General features: G+C 44.4%; 1 protein-coding gene across 1 annotated transcript; it reads right to left on the minus strand.

Moving 5' to 3' along the window:
• Positions 1–20,332: 20,332 nt before the first annotated feature.
• LOC142471358 (olfactory receptor 11A1-like) lies at positions 20,333–21,452 on the minus strand. Its single transcript, XM_075578173.1, has one exon. The coding sequence runs from the start codon at positions 21,433–21,435 to the stop codon at positions 20,497–20,499; it is 939 nt and encodes a 312-aa protein (XP_075434288.1). The 5' UTR covers positions 21,436–21,452; the 3' UTR covers positions 20,333–20,496.
• Positions 21,453–21,670: the final 218 nt, after the last annotated feature.

Consider the following 21,670-nt stretch of genomic DNA (forward strand, 5'->3'; position numbering starts at 1 on the left):
TACTATATTGGTGGTAAGTCCATGGTACTCTGGTGCTAGGAAGTCCATGGTACTTTGGTACCGGGAAGTCCGTGGCACTCTGGTGCCAGGAAGTCCATGGCACTCTGGTGCTAGGAAGTCCATGTTACTCTGGTGCTGGGAAGTTCATGGTACTCTGGTGCTGGGAAGTCTAAGTACTCTGGTACCTGGAAGTCCATGATATTCAGGTGCTGTAAAGTCCATGGTATGCTGGTGCCAGGAAGTAAATAGAACTCCGGTGCCAGGGAGTCCATGGTACTCAGGTGCCAGGAAGACTATGGTACTCTTGTGCTAGGAAGTCCATGGTATTCTGGTGCCGGTTTGTCGAAGGTACTTTAATGCAAGAAAATCCAAGGTACTCTGGTGCTGGGAAGTGCATTGTGCTCTGGTGTTGATTTGTCCATGGCAATCTGGTGCCAGGAAGTCCATGATACTCTAGTGCCTGTGAGATCCATGGAACTCTGGTGCTTATTGGTCCATGGTACTCTGGTGCTGGGAAGTCTATCACCACACATCATTGCCACTGATTTCGGACATGCTACAAATAATGGGGAATTTGTGAGTATATCCGCTGTTGATTTACAGACCATGACTCACCATATTACAGACATATTGCACTATTGTATTTTCTTCTCTTATTCTATATGGACCTGCGCTCCATAACCTGGAAACCTGCACAATTGAGTTGGAAAGATCAATCCCTACAAGGATTTGAAATGTATTTTAAAATTGCATTTATAAGACTTAAGCGCCACTAATAACACTTTGTTTTCCATTAATCTGCCCCCCTGCCAGGGTACCCTCTCAGCCTCTGAGGCCAAATCTGAATCTGATGAGTTGAAGGCTACTGACAGCTCAAAACAGAGGGTGCAAAAAAGTATATAAAAGTAAATAATGAGTGGGACTGCTGAGGTAAGCCGCGAGGGAATTCCAAAGCGTGGGTGTGGAAAGGATGGAAGTAGATGGGGGAGACGCTGTAAGCTGCGTGTGTGTAGGAGGAGTTCCAATGGAAAACGCTACCTGAGATCCTGGAAGTATAGAAGGCCTGGTAAGCGCCTCTATGGATCCCTTCTGTAGCCCTCCTCCAGCGCAGTCTTCTCCGCAGAGGGGACGCAGCCATCCTAGGTGTCCTCTGTGCAGTCTCCCATCAGTGGCTCGGAGATCCCGAGTGCCGGAAACACGTAATGGTGCATCCGGTCCGTCCGGAAAAATCTTCCTCTCCCAGTAGACACGTGATAACACGGAGGAGAATAGACAGCCGCCAACACCCACGCAACCTCCGATCCTCAGCGCGTCACTCCAATCAGGCAGTGGCAGGAAGCAAGGTGATGATTGGAAGGTTGAGTCGCAAAAAGCCCCAAAAAAACACCGACAGCTCACCAAAATAAAGAACTAAAAACGTTTATTAAAGACTACATAAAAAAGAAAATGAGGACAAACAAAAAACTGCTACATAACAATGTTATGTAGCAGTTTTTTGTTTGTCCTCATTTTCTTTTTTATGTAGTCTTTAATAAACGTTTTAAGTTCTTTATTTTGGTGAGCTGTCGGTGTTTTTTTGGGGCTTTTTGCGACTCAACCTTCCAATCATCACCTTGCTTACCAAATCTGAATCTGCCCCCTCCAGGACACCCTCTCAGCATCTGAGGCCAAGTCTGAATCTGCCCCTGCCAGGACTCACTCTCACCCTCTGATGCCAAGTCTGAATCTGCCCCCTGCCAGGACTCGCAGCCTCTGAGACCAAGTCTGATCTTCTCCCTGTCTGGAATCCCTTTCACACTCTGAAGCCAAGTCTGAATCTGCCCCCTGCCAGGACTCACAGCCTCTGAAGCCAAGGTTGACTCTGCACCCTGCCAGGACTTGCAGCCTCTGAGGCCAAGTCTGAATCTGCCTCCTGCCAGGACTCACAGCCTCTGAAGCCAAGGTTGACTCTGCACCCTGCCAGGGCTCGCAGCCTCTGAGGCCAAGTCTGAATCTGCCCCCTGCCAGAACTCACAGCCTCTGAAGCCAAGGTTGACTCTGCACCCTGCCAGGACTCGCAGCCTCTGAGGCCAAGTCTGAATCTGCCCCCTGCCAGGACTCACAGCCTCTGAGACCATGTCTGAATCTGCCCCCTGTCAGGAATCACTCTCACCCTCTGAGGCCAAGTCTGCATCTGCCCCCTGCTAGGACTTGCAGCCTCTGAGACCAAGTCTGAATCTTCTCCCTGTCAGGAATCCCTTTCACAATCTGAGGCCAAGTCTGAATCTGCCACCTGCCAGGACTCACTGCCTCTGAAGCCAAGGTTGACTCTGCACCCTGCCAGGACTCGCAACCTCTGAGGCCAAGTCTGAATCTGCCCCCTGCCAGGACTCACAGCCTCTGAAGCCAAGTCTGAATCCTCCCCTTGACTGGACTACCTCTCACCTTCTGAGGCCAAGTCTGACTTTCCCCTCCCAGGGCTCCCTCTCACCCTCTGAGGCCAAGTCTGAATCTGCCCCCTGCCAGGACTCCCTCTCACCCTCTGAGGCCAAGTCTGAATCTGCCCCCTGCCAGGACTCCCTCTCACCCTCTGAGGCCAAGTCTGAATCTGCCCCATGCCAGGACTCACAGCCTCAGAGACCAAGTCTGAATCTGCCCCCTGCCAGGATTCGCTCTCACCCTCTGAGGCAAATCTGAATCTGCCCCCGGCCAGGACTCCCTCTCACCCTCTGAGGCCAAGTCTGAATCTGCCCCCTGCCAGGACTCGCAGCCTCTGAGACCAAGTCTGAATCTGCCCCCTGCCAGGACTCCCTCTCACCCTCTGAGGCCAAGTCAGAATCTACCTTCTGCCAGGACATGCAGCCTCTGAGGCCAAGTCTGAATCTGCCCCCTTTCAGGACTCCCTCTCACTCTCTGAGACAAAGTCTGTATCTGCCCCCTGCCAGGACTCCCTCTCACCCTCTGGGGCCAAGTCTGAATCTGCCCCCTGCAAGGACTCATAGCCTCTGAGGCCAAGTCTGAATCTGCCCCCTGCAAGGACTCACAGCCTCTGAGGCCAAGTCTGAATCTGCTCCCTGCCAGGAATCCCTCTCAGCCTCTAAGGCCCAGTCTGAATCTGCCCCCTGCCAGGGCTGCCTCTCACCCTCTGAGGCCAAGATTGAATCTGCCCCCTGCCAGGACTCCCTCTCACCCGCTGAGGCCCAGTCTGAATCTGCCCCCTGCCAGGGCTGCCTCTCACCCTCTGAGGCCAAGATTGAATCTGCCCCCTGCCAGGACTCCCTCTCACCCGCTGAGGCCAAGTCTGAATCTGCCCCATGCCAAGACTCGCAGCCTCTGAGACTAAGTCTGAATCTGCCCCCTGCAAGGACTCCCTCTCACCCTCTGAGACCAAGCCTGAATCTGCCCCCTGCCAGGACTCCCTCTCACCTTCTGAGTCCAAGTCTGACTCTGCCCCTTGGCAAGACTTGGCAGGACTCCTGTGCAGTCCTCGTCCAAAAGGAAAGTCGGGTAAGCTGTCCTTCAACCTCACCACATGTCTGTAGTAACCATTTCACATAACTTTAATGGTCTGAATAACCCAGGTAAGAGGAGATTAGCACTCCTTGACTATAAATGGAGAAAGACGGATGTCATTCTCCTACAAGAGACCCTTTTTAGTTCAACAAGTTATCCAAAATTCTTCGATATAATTCGCAGTACAGGCAGTGGTACCTCTCCACTGCCAAAGTAAAGAAAAGAGTCATTGCAATACTACTTATTAACAGATTCCCATTTACAACGGAGCAAGTTAAAAGAGATAGAGAAGGAAGGTATCTAATATTAGTGGATAAACTACAAGGGCAATACGTAACTATTGCTACCATATATGTATGCCTCCTGTGAGCATGATCCTATATTTTTCACTTCCTTTTTCAACACGCTAGGCAGGGTAACAAAAGGTCATATCATTATGGCAGGGTATTTCAATTTAGTAGTAGACAGTGAACTGGATAGTTCAGCCCACTCCAAAAGAATAAAGAAGAAAAACACAAATAAGTTCCATCGTAATGTTAGGGATAACAAATTGACGGACATCTGGAGGGACCTACAGTACATCCGAGAGACAAAGGTTTTACATTTTATTCGAACCCACATAACAGCAATAGTAGAATAGACTACTTCTTTGTATCTAACAGACTGGTTCCAAAGATCCCCGATACTCAGATCCATGTAATTTCATGGTCAGATCACGCACCCATGATACTATTTTGATGGGAAGTTCATGGAACTCTGGTGCTGGGAAGTCCATGAAATTCTGGTGCCAGGAAGTATGTGGTATTTGGATGCTGGAAAGTCCATGATACTATAGTGATGAGAAGTCCAGTGTACTCCGATTCCTGGGAAGTCCATGGTACTCTGGTGCTGGTTTGTCCATAGTACTCTGGTGCTGGTTTTGTACATGGTACTCTGGTGATGGGGAGTCCATTGTTCTGGTTCTGGGAAGTCCATGGCAATAAACAACACATGGAACCCCAGAAAGCTCATTGTAGGAACCACTGAGCCCCCACAAAATATATATGTACAGTATATAAGTGTCAAAAGGGAGAGTTATTGAGCATGGCAAATGTATACAACAAGCAACAGAGAAGCCCAATGCAACATCTAATATGACAAAAATACACAGGAAAATACTTATGTATTCTCTTGAAAAAGTGTCATTTAGTTTAACCCTTTGGCCAAAGCATTTTAAGCCTGTGAGCCACGACAAGGCAGACTCAGTTCACAGGTCCTAACTCTACCAGATAAAATACTAATATACCTCTATTAGGATTAAAAATCTCATTTACCTCTATTAGGAGGGAGAAAAACAAACATTGGATCTATATCCAGTAAAATGAAAAAGACCTGCTGACTTGGGTAGTGGGGAGGGGTGATCTTAAAACCCTGGCAAGGAGGAGCCACTAAACTCCAACAGCTGAAATGCCCCTTGTCATATGACCATGGGAATCCAAAGCATAGGATATACCGGCACTCCATAACAGAGCCTGTATCTCGGGAAGCAGGGGGTCCCCGGACCTGAAGCCAATGTGTTTCTGCTCCTGAGACCCCCTGCTCATCTACACAAAAATTAAAAATTCCGTAAGGCCTTTTCGGGGGGCAGATCCTATCGCCGGCGGGTTCTCGACATTTCTGCAAATGTTGTTATCACTGGTATTCAGGCCTTCTGCATACTGTGATACCAACACTGCCACACATGGCGATTTAAAAAACACTGGCAATTTTTTCTATTGGACTTTACTGCACAAGGCCCAATATGTTCTCAAGAACAGACAGGTTCCTGATCTCAGCTAACTTAATGCAGATAATAAACCTTGCTAAAATAGAAAATATAATAATTTCAGACCATGCACCGATATGGATTAATTTAAGACTAAGTAAACCCAAAACTATCTCATGAAGTTGCCACATGCCTACGTATCTAGCCAACTCAAAAGTGTTCAAAGCTTATCTACAAAACCAGTGGTCCAACTATGAGATGGACAACCAGCAGCATACTGTAGAACCCATTCTGTAGTGGGAAGCATTCAAAGCAGTACTTAGAGGCCATATAATTGCTTACAGTATTAGGAAAAACAAAACCCTAAACACCAAACTGAACAACCTAAACACACAACTAACACAGGCATTCCAAATATACAAAACAGATAATACAGAACAAAATAAGAAGCAGTATTTAGAAACCAAAGAGTTGTACGAGGCACTGCTGACAGAAAGTGCACAAACCCAACTTATGTATAAAAAAAACCTGTTATTTTAGATGGGGCTATAAACCTGGGAAATTGTTGGCCAACTACCAAAGAATCCAAAATCACTAATCAAATAGTGTCCATTAGCACTAAGGAGGGTAGCAGAACAACAAATGCCAAAGAAATGTATGCAACATTTCTAAATTACTACAAAGAACTCTTGTAACAGAGGAGTAATCCCGGTTCAAGTAATGTGCCTTTAATCTAGCAGTGTGATGGTTAACTGCTGGTAGTCAATTAATAAACACCACCTGCCTGATTTAGATTGCTTACAAAAGCCTTTCTGTTGAGACAGGAAGTGTCTCCTTAGCTCTGACTGAGAGCTGAACTTTGGAGACAGAGGAGTATTCTTGAGTCTCCCAGGAGAGACTGACCAAGAGAACACACATCTCTGGAGCTGACCGGTCTTGAGCTCTGCACAGCATAGCTGATTTCAAGACACCAAATAAGACTTCTAAACCTGGATGCTGATTTTCTGTGCACGCATGGGTGAGGTTCCAGGAGAGCAGAGAAGCTTACTTTACAGCAGCTAACAGATAAGACTTTCATTATTAAGAGACTGCTTATATCTGCTTATTTCATGCTATATGTTTTGGGGCTGCGAGACATGCTTTTCTAAGTGAGATGTGAATTAATTGCATAGGATTTCACTAGAAATACTCCCAAGTGAATAGCAGCTTTGTTCCCCCCCCCTGTGTTTGGATGATTTCCTGATGAAAAGGAAAAGGCACAATAAAGCCTATTATGATTTCACCTTATAAAGTCTCCACTTGTGTACCTCTGTGAACGTCCGTCTACATATGGTGTCCGAAGTGAGATGAAATGTGTCTTTGTAGTTAAAAAGGACCGGAGATTTTTTATGTGAAATTTTTTTTATGCTTTTTGCCTACAAACAAGTCTGAGAAACTTAGAAAAAAAAAAAAAAAAACCTCATGCAGCAGAGATCAGAGTTAAAGGGACACACCACTGAAACTTACACTGCATTGAAACTTACAAAACCACAGATGGACTCTTTGCCCCACTTCCAAGAGGAGAGAGACTGCTGAAAAAGCTGAAACCTTATTTGGCTATCACAAAGTGTAATATGGTCATTGAAATAGAGGTTTTGCCTTCCAGCCATAGTCAGGGTTCAAGAAGTGAGTCAGCCCTTAAAAAGGGATAGGTGTTTTTTGTTTTCAAAAGTTTCGCTGAAGCAGTGAATACAGATGGTGACCCACGAGTGGTACTGATTTTGCCAATAAAGGTTGCCACAGCGCATAGGGCTACCAGCTGTGAATGGAGTATATGCAGAAAAGTGTGAAAATTGATACAAGACTGTGCTGAAGCAGGGGAATTTTTAGCAAACAAATGCTGAGTGTAAAATTGCCCTATAGGGGAAAAAGTGATTTCTGAACTGTGTAAAAGGTTTTTCAAAACCAATTGCTGAATGTTGAGTCACCCTGCCGGGAATGAAAGAAATAGTCCACTGCAAAGAATGTTATTTTTTCTGCAAGTAAAAAAAGTCTGCCTATATATATCTTGGGAGCAAAAACAGACACCCAAAGTGTGAAGTGTGAATGCCATAATACCCAAAGATGAGACTGAAAATTACTGAACTCAGGCAGAAAACCAAATTCTGTTGCTAAAGCGGAGAGATTGGACCTAGCAAGTAAATGGTGTAAAGCAAACAGAAGTTTTTTCCTAGCAACTACACATTCAGCATACCTAATGAGAGTTTAAACCTAGCAAGTAAATGGTGTAAAGCAAATATACTTTTTTACCTAGCAACTGCACATCTTGTATACCTGATGAGAGAAAATGCATGCACAGTACTGCTGATATTGTAAAACTTATCCAAGAAAGAAAAATTCTACAGAAATGCCTGTGAGAGCTACAACCTCTACAAGCAAAATATGCCCATCTGTAGGACTATCACAATTGGGGGTTCTAGCAAATACAGTGGCAACAGCTGCAATAGCGCCTCCTGAGGTTAGGAAGAAAATGACACCTGATAGCCTAAAAATGGAGGACAAGATGCAGCGTTCCTGTAATGAACCCTACCCTACGGAAGAGTGGCACTTCCAGTCCAATAAAGAGGAAGACATCTCTTACAGGGAACCCAAACCGAGTCACACCCACAAAACACCCCAAGAATGGTGGGGGTGCCTGAACTCGGCACGAACAGAAAAGACCGCTCCCTTTGATGACGAATATGATCAGCAGGAGACAGAGCGGGAGCAGTAGATCACCGAATATTTCCGTCAGCTATTACAGTTGCAAGAAAAGCCGGGTGGATCCAGTGACGCTGCTAAAACTTCAAATGAAGATGGAGACCCCAATATCCCTGAAGGGACGGTGTCATCCAAATCAAAAAGGAAGAAAAAGAAAAAGAACAGCGGTTCTTCACTTACCGTGGAAATAACAGACACGTCCGCAGATCCTGTGGAGAAAAAGGGGGAACGAGATACCCTGCAGGCTAGAGAAAATGGAGAATTCGTCCCGCGTATAACGAAAATCCAGAGGGCCCAAGGCAGAAGTCGTGTACCCCGGTGCCAACAGTGAGGAACCCTCAACCAGTCATCCCAGGGAAGCGGAGCCGGAACCAGTGAGTGACGATCCCTTTACCAGCCCTGAAGACGCCCTGAAAATTGCCAGGCGTGACTGTGATTTACTCCGTGAACAATTGAATCAAAAGAAAGATGGTTACGCGGAGCTACTGAAAAATAACGTGAAGCTACAGGAATATGTGCTCGCAATGTACTCTACAGCCAGGACAGAATTGGACGATCTCAAGACTGAGCTAGATACTGCAAAGGCTGCTATTTCTGCCATGGATGAAAAGCAGAGCCAATCTGATAAAATGATGGCTACGCTAAAGCGGAAGTATGAGGAGGGATTGAAGCAAATGACAGTCTTCCAGCAAGAGGTTCACACTCTTCGCATAGAGCTGAATGCCTCACAACAGGAGGTCAACAGTGTCCAGATATAGGTGGACGTAGCTCAGAAAGAGGTTCAGACACTCCACAGAGCACTGGATGCCTCACTTCATGAGACCAACAGCTGCCGCACAGACCTGGATGTTTCCAGAAAGGAACTACACAGTCTCACGGAGGAGCTGGACATTTCAAGGAAAACTATCCTACATCTTAACTTAGATCTCAAAGTCTCTCAGAAGGAGCTTCAGAACTTAAACCTGGAGATGGAAGTCTCACGCCAGGAAACAGCCCGCCTCCAAGCAGATGTGCAAAAATGGAAGGTGGACTGCAAGGAAGCCCTGAATAGTACAGAGACTGACAAAAGAGAAAATTTAAGATGGAAAAAAGAAAATTCTGAGTTGACAGAATACGTCAAGGGAAAGAATGAAGAGCTGCAGGCTCTTAAAGAAATAAATAAACTTTTGAAAGAGGAAATGTTTGAAGCAGAGCGCCGACTGCAGAACCAACTGCAAGGTCTGCGTACACACCTCCAGTATGCTGAGGAGAAGCAGCAAACGCTGCAGGAAGAAAAGCTGCAGGCTGCTAAAGAGGTACAAGCGCTGCAGGAACGTCTGAATACCCAGTACGTCCCCACAGAGCAGTATGAGGAGCTAAAGGCCACGCTGCATGTCTTCAGAGCATCATTGGAGGCAGAGCTTCGATACCAGGTGACTCTGTATGAGAGGGAGCGTGAGAAGGCTCAGAAACTGGAGCAAGAGCTGGTGAGACAGAGAGACTGTTCCATTCCCTTGAGTCAGTACACCAAGGAAACAGACGCAGCGGCAACCTTGACAACAAAAATTACGGAGCTCCAGAATATGAAGGAGACTCTAATACAGCCACCTAAGAAAGCACTAGCCAAACCTACAGCTACCCAACAGGCAACAAACAGAGGTAGGAGTGCGGAAACAAAGCCAGAAGAATCCTTAGCTGAGGAAGCTGAAAAAATAGGACGTTCTCTGGAAAAGGAGGTGGAGGTGCAACTCAGTCCCAAGAAGGTGAACTGGCGACTCCGTGGTGTGGAGAAGAGCAGAAAACTCTAAGGGCTAGTCATAACTTCTCTATAACTGTTGCCATACACTTTGTCTATAAAAAGAGGAGTGCCCGACGCAACAGAAATCTCATGACCACGCACGCGATAAAAAGACTTTACGTGGAAAAAGTCCTCCTCGAGCGACTGAGGAGTTCTGATCTCAAGCACCTTCGGGAGGAGACAAAAATAAACTGGAGAAAGGGCTCCAATCCCAGCAGGACAGAGGGTTCTCTTCCTCCATCCACTCTCATTCAAGTCACAGAAAGATCTCGAATGAGAGTGGAAGGATGGGCTTTGGCCGTGGTAAGCCCGAGCTTCCCACAAACAGGGGAGGTATGTAACAGGGGACTTATCCCTGTTCACTAAGGTGCCTCTAATCCAGCAGTGTGGTGGTTAACTGCTGGTAGCAAATTAACTAGCACCACCTGCCTGATTACAGGTAGTAGAAAAAGCCTGCCTTTGAGACAGGAAGTAACTCCTCCCTAGCTCTGACTGAGAGCTGACCTTTGGAGAGAAAGAGCAGAGGTTCTTGAGTCCCAGGAGAGACTGACCAAAAGAAACCCCGATCTCTGGAGCTGACCGGTCTTGAGCTCTGCACAGCAGAGCTGAATTCAAGACACAGGGAAAACTACTACACCTAAAGCTGAACCAGGAAGTGAGATTTTCCCTCCAAGAAACAGATAAGACTTTTATTCTTAAGAGACTGCTTATATCTGCTTATTTCATGTTATATGTTTTGGGGCTGCGAGAACTGCTTGACTAAGGGAGATGTGAATTATTGCATAGTGTTTCACTAGAAATACTCCCAAGTGAATGGAAGCTTTGTTCCCCCCCCTGTGTTTGGATAATTTTCCTGATGAAAAGGAACAGGCACAATAAAGCCTATTATAATTTCACATGATAAAGCATCCTAATTGTGTACCTCTGTGAACGTCCGTCCACACATACCATCTTTTGTTATGGTTAAATTGTTATTGAATGCTTTCCAATATGACTGTCCATTCTGAACTATCTATACTAACCCATGTGTAGGATTTATGATAGTATTTTCTACACACTAGTGGTATATTAGTATGTGTGTTTTTTTGTGATGGGCTTTGTTCTCTGTCACACGTAATTAACCTTTGTTGGGTGAGTCTTTTTACCCATCCAAGTTACAATTTTCATATACTGGACACAATTATTGTTAAGCATTTTATTTCTTTCTTTACTTTATTTTTCTATTAAGAGTTAAGTTGTCTCTGCTGTTTCATTCTTTTGCAGTGAAGTTTTCTTTCTTTTCTTTTTTCTTTTTCTTCTTCGTTTTCTTTTCTTTTCTTCCTGCAAGACAAGATTAATTAATTATTTAAAACAGCTGTCTTGTATGACGGGTAGTGTGTTAAATACCCAGGGCGTTCCCCATCTCGTCACTCCTTGAGAAAGCGCCATAGTGGGCGTGAAACGCGTGGGAGAGTAGTTTGTGTTGTTTGTTTTTTCATTTTTTATGTAGTTTAATAAAGAAGATTTTTAACCTCTTTGCTGGTGAGTTCTTACCATTTTTTTCACGGAGCGGATGGACAACCGATCCTTACCCTTTCCTGGAGAAGATATAGGCTAGGGGTGAGGAGGGTAATCCTTTGAGAGGAATAAAATGTGCCATCTTGGAAAACCGATCCACCACTACTAAAATGGTGTTCATGCCATTCGACCTAGGCAATTCGACAATAAAGTCCATGGATATGTGGGAACAGGGGCGCTCCGGGATGGATAAAGGCAAAAGAAGACCCTGGGGTCTCTGGTGAGGAATCTTATTGCGTGCACATACCGGACAGGCCAAGGGTAAATTCAAGGGTGGATTTGGCCATATTGGGCCACCAAAAGGTGCGAAGGATGAGATCCAAAGTTTTCTTGTATCCAGGATGTCCTGCCGAACGGGAAGCATGCCCCCATTCCAGAATCTCCGGAATAAACTTGGCTTCCACGTATAAGGTGTCCTTCGGGATCTCAAGATCGCTAGGAAGGTGACTTTGAGACTTGATGATCTTCACAAGATTCTTGAATGTAGCGACCGCGAGGATTTTTTGTTTGGAAGGATAGACTCTGTAGTCTTCTCTGGTCTCTCATCAGAAGAATATTGTCTAGAGAGAGCATCCATCTTGATGTTCTTAGAGCCGGGAATGTAAGACAAAATAAAATTAAACCTGGAGAAAAATAACGACCAGTGGGCTTGGCGGGGACCTAAACGACGGGCATTCTCGATGTATAAAATATTTTTGTGGTCCGTGATAATAGTGAACGGCTCTTTTGACCCCTCCAACAGATGCCTCCATTCCTGAAGAGTCAACTTGATGGGCAAAAGTTCTCTATTGGCCACATCATAGTTCCTCTCAGCTGGAGAAAACTTCTTTTAGAAAAACCCGCAAGGGTGAAGTTTATCCTGGGGAGAAAATCTTTGGGATAGGACAGCGCCGGCCCCGCAATCCGAGGCGTCTATCTCTAGGGTGAAAGAAAAATTGGTGTCCGGGTGTCGAAGGATGGGAGCTGAGACAAATGTTTGTTTCAGTGTTTCAAAAGCTGTGACTGCCTCAGGAGACCAAGACGAAGGATCAGCTCCTTTTTGGGTCAGTGCTTTGATCAGGGCGATGATGGTGGAGAAGTTGCGAATAAACTTCCGGTAATAATTGGAAAAGCCTAGGAACGCTGAATAGATTTGAGGGAGTCGGGTTGCGGCCAATCTATTACGGCTTTAAGTTTCTGAGAGTTTTCTGAGAGTACCGTCTTTTTTCTTGACGAAAAAGAATCCAGCTCCTGCGGGTGAATTGGAGTGCCGTATAAAGCTCCATTTTAGGTTCTCACGGATATATTCGTTCATGGCTTCCGTCTCAGGAAGAGAGAGGGGATAGGATTTGGATTTGGGCAATGTGTATCCAGGTACCAAGTCTATCGGGCAATCGTAAGATTTGTGGGGAGGTAATAGTTGGGTCTTGCAGAAGACATCCAGAAAAGCAGCATACGGAGCTGGTAAGCCTCCCTTAGAGTTGGATGTATTGGCAAGCAGTCGAGGCGGAAGTACGGCTGGTGGAGATGTCTCCTCAGACCTTGACCTCCAAGTAATAGGATCTTGGGATGACTAGTTGATGAGAGAATTGTGATTCTGCAACCAAGGTAAGCCGAGAGTGACTGGGGTTCCAGGAGCGTGGATTACATCCAAGGCCAAGGTCTCCTCATGGGAATGAGAGGAAAGGGTGATGGGGCAAGTCTCCAAAGAAATGTATGCCGAGGTGAGCGGACACTCGTTGATCCCGACCAAGGCAACGGGAGACTTTTTCCTAACGAGTGGAATCTGATTCTGTTCAGAGAAGGTTTGGTCCATGAAATTTCCTCCTGCACCGGAATCGATAAATGCCGCCGTGGAGGTGTGGAAGGTAGAACCCGAGAGAGAGACGGGAATGGTCAATTTCTTGGGAAGTTCCTTCCTGGAAAGGGGACAAGGAGATTTAGCACCCAGGGAGAGCCCCTTCGTACTCACTGGGTTTGGTCGTTTCCCGGGCGTAGTGGACATTCACGGACCAGATGCTCGGAGGATCCGCAGTAATAACATAATCCACCGGCTTGGTGAGCTTGCTGTATCGGTGTCCGGGAACGCTGGACTCCAAGTTGCATCGGCTCCGGAGCCTCCAAAGCGGGTAGCGGGTAGACGGCAGGTCCTGTGGTTGGAGAGAATCTGGGAAAAGGAGCACAGAAGGGCATAAATCGGGGAAGCTGGCGCTGGGCGCGGCGTACCTGAAGACGCTGATCCACTCGATTGGCTTGGGAGATGAGTTCCTCCAGAAGACCTGGCCTGGGTTGTGAGGTGAGCTCGTCCTTCAAGGAATCCGTTAAGCCTCGCCAGAAGACTGAGACTAAAGCCTCCTGGTCCCATCGTGTCTAAGCTGCTATGGTCCTGAACTCCAAGGCGTACTGGGCCACGGAACGACGTCCCTGAAAAAGCTCAAGCAACGAGACAGAGGCAGTTTCTTGGCGTGCGGGAGTATCGAATACCTGTCGAAAGTCTCGTCTAAAGGCCGCGTAGTCGCGGATGATATCGGGATGTAGTTCCCAAATCGGGGAGGCCCATGCCAGCGCTTTCCCTGTAAGTAGGCTGTACACATATGCCACTTTCTTGCGACCAGTGGAGTACTGCTGCGGAGCCATCTCAAACTGGATCTCGCATTAATTGAGAAAACCGGCACAGGCGTGCGGATCCCCCGCATACGGTTTAGGTGCCGGGATCTTCGGACCTGAGGTCACAGCGGATACTGGTTCTGGCGTCAGTGGTGGTGCGGCCTCAGGTGGTGCCTGAAATGAAATGTCCTATACCTGTTGAGTGAGGAGAACCATTTGGTCAGTTAGGGCCTGGACTTGTTAATACATGGCCGTCATCATGGAGGCCATGTCAGTCTGGTCTGCGTATTGTGGGCTCGACATAATGTTACGCCGGTGCTGCCCGCAGACCAGATTCGTCCCTTATACTGAGGTGGGGACGTATATGTGCACGCACCCGCAGCAGAAGGAGCGTGTCCGGAGTGTGGTTTTTGGCGTTGCCAGGCTAGGTGTGTATAGGTGTAGCAATACTTGCCGGTACCGGTACTGATGAGGCGAAGTCGTTGCCATTTAGCCAAGGTCGGGGATTGAGAGAGATCCGGAAGGTCGAGGTCCAAGCTGTGGTCAAGGGATGATAGAGGCTGCAAAGTCAAGTGGGAGCCGGGATCCGGAGCCAGGTAGGAACGTCCACCAAGCCGGGTTGTAACCTGAATACACGAAGACAAAGGGAGAGCCAGAATAGACGTCTGTAGCAGAGACTATGTCGAGCGATGTGAGAGAGGTAGGACAGGGATTAAGTACTGTGGCTGACCAATGGGTAGCGGAGGCAGACCTGGAGGAGCCCTAGGAGCTGTCCAGGATTGGTCCCCATAATAGGACACCAGGAGGTAAGGTTTAGGGTTAACTGGTAACCAGCATGTGGGTGTGGGGCATGGCTTCACTGCAAGAGCAGTGAATAAATTAACTGGTGCCGCCACACGCTCCGTAACGGAGGGGATGCGCATGCAGGGGCAATGGCAGGCGCCCGAGCATCAGCCGCACGTGGAGCAGCGGCAGCCCGACGGAGAGGATGGGGAAGCCCCTTCACCACGGGGGTTGGGAGGGAGCGACGAGGACGGAGCCACACAGCAGCGGGAGTAGAAAGAGGTGAGGGGAGGTCACGCTGCGACCGCCGTGACCCCCGAGTCCTCACAGTTTCACGCTTTGTTGAATTTAAAGAAGGGACAATTTTATTTGTACCGGATAATCAAGGCAAAATGAATACAAAAATACAGTAGGTCGCCTCTTCTTCCAAATTTAAAATCCTGTCTTTATCGTCCTCGTAATGGCTGCATTACATTTTGTACTGTCATTTTTGTCATTGAGAGAGTGGGGGGGGGGTTAGGGGAAATTGCTGATTTTTTCTATAGTATACACACAGTACTATATTGTACGTTTGCACATTCACTCCCTTCCCCCTTCCTGTAGTGCTGCAGCTCTGGAAAGAAAAAAGGACCAGACTAAATTCCTCGAGACACAAAAGAAATAGAGACACCCCTGAGAATAGACTCCCCCCAAAAAAAAAAAAAAATTCACTTCATTAAAATCCACTATCTAAAGACAAAGACTAAATAAAACCCAGAAACATAATTTGTAGACATGATCCAAAAAATGTTAACGCCAAATGGCATTTAGTTTAATAAGCGCTCCCATGTTTGAGGGAGTGGTTAGTGCTTCTGGGAGTCCGAGCTATAAAGGAAAAAAAAATTAGGTGATATAAACTCAGATCACAATGTATTACTTTATAGAGAAAACCTGTAACTGTCACGGGAGACTCCTGTGGCAGGTAGGACCTCAGTAGCCGGAACAGCGGGAGCAGGCAAAGATTGTTGGGGTAACAGGCTGAGGTCAGTGGCAGGCAGCGAGCAGGATCATCGTGGCAAGCAGGGGTCAGTGGCAGGCAGCAAGCAGGATCGTCGTGGCACATGCAGAGGTTCAGCAACAGGAAGACAGGAGCAGGAACCGGGCAGGGAAGCCGGGAATAAGACCAGGGAACAAACAGGGACAAGCCAGATTACCAGCAAGGGCCTTTAATGGAACAGAACTCCAACACGGAACAGAACAGGTACATGTTCAGGAACAGAAGCTGCAGCACGGGCATACTGTAGGCATGGAGTCTGATTCAAAACAAAGGCATGGTACTAACAGGAAGCAGAACTATAAGACAGAGAGAGGAACAACAAGAAGACAGACAGACAGAGGTACCCTAGAGCAGACAGAAGCAGCAGCACACACGGTGGACAAGGAAAGGAACTATGGCTCGGCAGGATGTCTAGGAGACCCTGACAGTAATAAGCATATATATATATATATATATATATATATATATATATATATATATATATATATATATATATACAGTGTTCGACAAACCTATACATTTGTTGGATTTAACCCCCGGGCGAGTAAATATTGGCCCAAGCAGCACACGTTTGGTACTAGGTGGCGAGTAGATTTTTTTGTGTGGCGAGTAGATTTTTTGGTGATTTGTCAACCACTGTGTATATATATATATATATATATATATATATATATATATATATATATATATATATCAAAAGAAACAAAAAGCAATGAAGTAGCGCCTCTAATATAACCTGAACACAAGCTAATAAAATGAAGAACTAATTAACCCTACCATGAATTAGTGTATTGGGGTGGTTAAATGATGGCCAATGGCAATACTAAAACCCTGTAATCTCAAAGGAGATATGGTAGTGCATATAATGTTTAAATAAACACAATACTACAGTATTTAATAAAGATAATAAATATATAAACAATATTAAAACTCAAAATGTATAAATGCAATTGAAAAGTTCTTCAAAATTGAATGAATAAAAAACCTTTAAAAAAACCTCTGAAAAAACAAAGTCCCGTTCCAAAAGCAATGACATCCAGGTGTTTGCAGCCCATTTCAAAGGGATCACTACTCCCTGAATAAATCTGTGAAAAAAGAAGAAAAAAACAGGCGCACACCTAGTGCATTAACGTAATAACATATATTTTATGGAACTTAAAATCAAGCAAATGCCCACTCACAAAAGTACTGTAAAAATAAGCAGGTATGAGATTGGCTCTCATCTGCCAGCAAAGCCGTCTGATTTGAAGTGATAGCGTCCTCCTGTGTGTCTCCTTCGTGTAACCGGATTGCCGGTAGTGAAGTCCTTCCAATTCGGTGTTCAGTGTATGGAGTCCCTCCGGGAACCAGCAGCTCAAGGATTCTTGTGCTGGCAGCAGTATCACGGGAGAACAGGAACCAGTGTCGCACTACCAGCAGTACCAAAGTTCATAGGCAAGTGACGGCCTCAGTTAGACCACGCCCTACTCGTTTCGTCATCTATACTCATTCACCAGACGCTGGACTCTACTGATCTGCTCGCACGCCTCTCCCCCACATGTGGTATTGGCACATCTGAGCTACCGTCCAGCAGGAGCTTCAGAAAATGCACAGCTTCTCCTGATGTCGAACGGACACAAACTGAATCATCCAGGGGTTGATAGGAGAAAAAAATAGCAGGACCTTGGGGGATAGATCGTCAGCGCGTGGCAGTGTCTCAAAGTCTTATTAGAGTCCAGGGTGTAGGTAGGTCTGGTGTAATCCAGTATAACTCATTACATGCTTGATTTACCATTTTTGTTTGTGAGTTTAAATTTGTTGGATTTTTACTGGGAAAATTAAATTGTATTTTTTTTATATTACACTAGAATCGGGCGCTTTCTTTTTTCTCGTTTTTCATAGATCCACTGGGAGGTCGTTGTTTCTTTATAGAAGGCTGCCAGCATCCTGAAAAGAGGGCCATCATCCATTTTTTAGTTTATTACAACAGGACTATCCACTCATGGTTTCTTTTTGGACTCTATTTTGACCATTCATTGTGTAATCCCATTAATGTCATATACATTTTTTAATTCATTTTTTACAATTACATATTTTTTTTATATATATTTATATGTTACCAATATATAACTAGTGACTAATATATATATATATATATATATATATATATATATATATATATATATATATATATATATTATTTTAGTCACTAGCTATATATTGGTTATTATTATTTAGGTATTGCATTTTTTATTATATTTGTGTGTGTTGATTATCTTATTTACAGTTGCTATATCATCATTTTTGTAAATTCAATACAATAGTGACCCATATATAGGGGTTTATATTAATAGATTCATACTACGCTATTGCAGTTGATATAGATACCAAAGGCGCAGTCTTTTTGTCTGTATATATATATATATATATTCCTTTTTTTAATTCATTTTTTACAATTACATATTTTTTTTATATATATATATGTTACCAATATATAACTAGTGACTAATATATATATATATATATATATATATATATATATATATATATATATATATATATATATATATATATATTTATTTTAGTCACTAGCTATATATTGGTTATTATTATTTAGGTATTGCATTTTTTATTATATTTGTGTGTGTTGATTATCTTATTTACAGTTGCTATATCATCATTTTTGTAAATTCAATACAATAGTGACCCATATATAGGGGTTTATATTAATAGATTCATACTACGCTATTGCAGTTGATATAGATACCAAAGGCGCAGTCTTTTTGTCTGTATATATATATATATATATATATGTAGTGCAGAATAAATTAGTTCTTCAGTATTAGGCGATACCTTTTTTATTGGACTAACAATTTATGTCATAGGACAAGCTTTCGAGATTTCTCCCTTCAGTTCCTCCACCACTGCCTTTAGGTCACCCTGCAGGGATTGATGGAGCTTTGCATGCATATTGGTCATTATCTCTTCCAGGTATATGCGAGTGACCCCTCCATCCTTCTCCGGAATTATATTGGGCCGGTCCCAGCCGTCGGCCCCTGAAGTAGGGCGCGTGTACTAGCGCCATCTTGGCTCGCAGGGGTCGCACACGACCCGTGCTGCTGTGGCGAAAAGTATTTTGTAACTGGCTGAGCTGCCCGTTTCTTTGGCTTGTTGGACATACTGGCAGGTTTAGCTGTCCTTTTGGGTTGTTTTCACGGGAAATCCTCTGGGGGGAAGGTGCAATAAAATCAGTTTATGGCTGAGGGTCCCCGGAGCTCCTCTTCTACAAGTCCGTCCCAGTTGACACCACCGGAAGTCCCCCCCCAACTGAGGCCTTTTTAAGGAAGAAACCACACGTGGAATCAGCAAAACGGTGAGAAAAATAAGTGGCCCTTGTATCAGAAGGGGGGCGTCTAGAAACCAAAATACAAAAACATTCAATATATCTGTAACGTTTATCATACATTACATTATCCAATAAAGTGTGTGCAGGCATCAGTGTAAAGAATAAAATATTGTGTATAGAATAAAGAATACACTAATAAAGCGCTGTGTACGTGACTTAGAAATATAAATGTGATGAAATGGTGCAGGGGGAATAATGGAGAGGCTGGTACATAATTTACTAATGTGAGCAAGATAAGTCTAATTATGTCTATGGGATGTACCAGATACTTCATTGAAGCCAGCGCATAATGCTTTTCCCAAAAGGGCTGTCCATTTATTTGTGAAATTATACATTTTGGATCATGTCCTAATTAAATAATTGATCATTTGGTTGCATCCCATTGAAGAAGATACCTCCACTAAAACTCCATGTTTCTCCATGTCTGGTGGACTAAACCCCTCCCACAGTTACAAGACAAGACCGCCAGCAGGTTCTCCCATATAATTATTATCCCTGTAACATTGTATGTAATGCCAAGCATGCAAAGCGGCTTATTATATTACTTCATTATAAACTGTATGAATGAGTACATGCACTTATGATATACAATAATAGGGACTGTATGACATGGGCAAATACTAGTTTTTAAGGGAGGGAGAGGGATGGTGCGTCCAGCCCTATCAAAAGGGACGTGAAGATCCCCTACTTCCTGTGTCTGGGGTATAATCGCATCCGGGGAGCGATGACAGGATGGCGCAGTATGTGTGTGTGCGTGCGTGTGTGTATGGGGAGTAAGGGGGCAGTCTGTTACAACCCCTACACCTTGCTCTGTAAAAGGTAATACTTTCTTCTTCAGAGAGGAGAATTATTTTATATTATTAATATCGTTATCATTGTTATCAGTAAAGAAGCCCATGCAATTGAGCAGAATTTTGATAGTAAAAACTCAGAGACTATTGTACTATAATGATAAAGATTCACCATTATATTTATTTTCACACAGTATTTACACAGTGCTGCAGATGAGGTTGTAAAAATACACATCCATCAAGTTTAACATGTATTAAATTATAACTAAGATAATCATTATTTTTATTTATATTGTTACATATTAAGAGAAATAAAAATCTTCAGGAAATGTATGTAAATCATAAGGTAAACCATTTCCTTCTTGAATCTAGTATTGGCAATCAGATTTCTCTTTGGATTAACATGCTTGCTATGTTTAATTTATTAAATATATCCCTGAATTTATTTGAGATACCCTGTATCCCTGCACATATTTCCTTTCTAAAATTATGTCTAACCTTTCATTAAAGAATTTTACTGTACGTATCAGCCATCATAGTCTCCATGGGTAGGACATTAAGCAGGCTCATATCTTTTTCTGTGTGAATGAAACTTGTTTAGCTATGTTATGCTTCTCTAATTTTCTTGCTAACCAGTTTCCTTAAGGCTTCCCTAATCTCCTGGCTCCTCAGGCTGTATATTATGGGATTAAACAATGGGGTCACCACAATATACAGCAAAGACAGGACTTTATTGAGATTCACCGATTGCCCTCTTGATGGGATCTGATATATGGTGATCAATGTTCCATAGAATAAGGACACAACTGACAGGTGGGAACTGCAGGTGGAGAAGGCTTTCTTTCTCCCACAGGTGGAAGGGATCTTGCGGATTGTGAGGAAGATACGGACATAAGTTACAATGATGAAGATAAATGAGAAGAAGGTTATAGGAACAGAGAGAACAACTTGTTCCAATTTCAAAAAGGAGGTGTCCATGCAGGACAACTCTAGAAGGGGAGCTAAATCACAGAATACATGGTCAATTACATTGGGGCCACAGAATTGCAACATACCTATCTGGGTAGTTAAAATTAGGAATATTGTGAATCCCAAGAACCAAGACCAGAAAACAAGATGATACTGGAGCCTAAAGTCCATAATGGAAGTATAATGCAAAGGGTGACAGATGGCCAAGTATCGGTCATAAGACATCACTGTAAGAAGGAAGCTCTCTGTAGCTACTGAGACACCAAAAATATCAAATTGAGTGATGCAGCCATTAAAAGAAATGGTGGCTCCTTCTTTCAATATACCATGGAGCATGCTAGGGACAATAGTTGTTGTAATCAAGATGTCAGTTACAGATAGATTGCTGAGGAAGAAGTACATGGGAGAGTGGAGTTTGTGACTGGTTGACACCAACACGATGATCAGGAGGTTTCCAGTTAATGTCATCATGCAAATCCCGAGAAACAGAAAGAAGACAGGAATCCTGAGGCTCTGAAGATCCTTGAATCCCAGGAGGAGGAATTCTGTAGCTCTTGTCTGGTTCTCCACATGCATTGTGATCAGATCCTTCCCTCTTCCTGTATTATGCCAAAAGGGAAAGACGTTACAGGGAGTCTATTCAGTAACAGATAATAATCATTACAATGGGAACGCAGGAAATCCGATAACAGGAGCACAAAAAGGGTAATCTTAGGACAGGCCTGCACAACTCCAATCCTCGTGGGCCGCAAACAGGCCAGGTTTTCAGGATTTCCCTACTTCAGCACAGCTGGTTCAATTAGTGGTTCAG

The sequence above is a fragment of the Ascaphus truei genome, chromosome 20 (assembly GCF_040206685.1).
Source record: "Ascaphus truei isolate aAscTru1 chromosome 20, aAscTru1.hap1, whole genome shotgun sequence".
Classification (NCBI taxonomy): domain Eukaryota; kingdom Metazoa; phylum Chordata; class Amphibia; order Anura; family Ascaphidae; genus Ascaphus; species Ascaphus truei.

What these genes read in the sequence shown, in the direction of transcription:
- LOC142471358 (XM_075578173.1), bottom strand. Translation starts at nt 21,435, where the DNA reads ATGCATGTGGAGAACCAGACAAGAGCTACAGAATTCCTCCTCCTGGGA.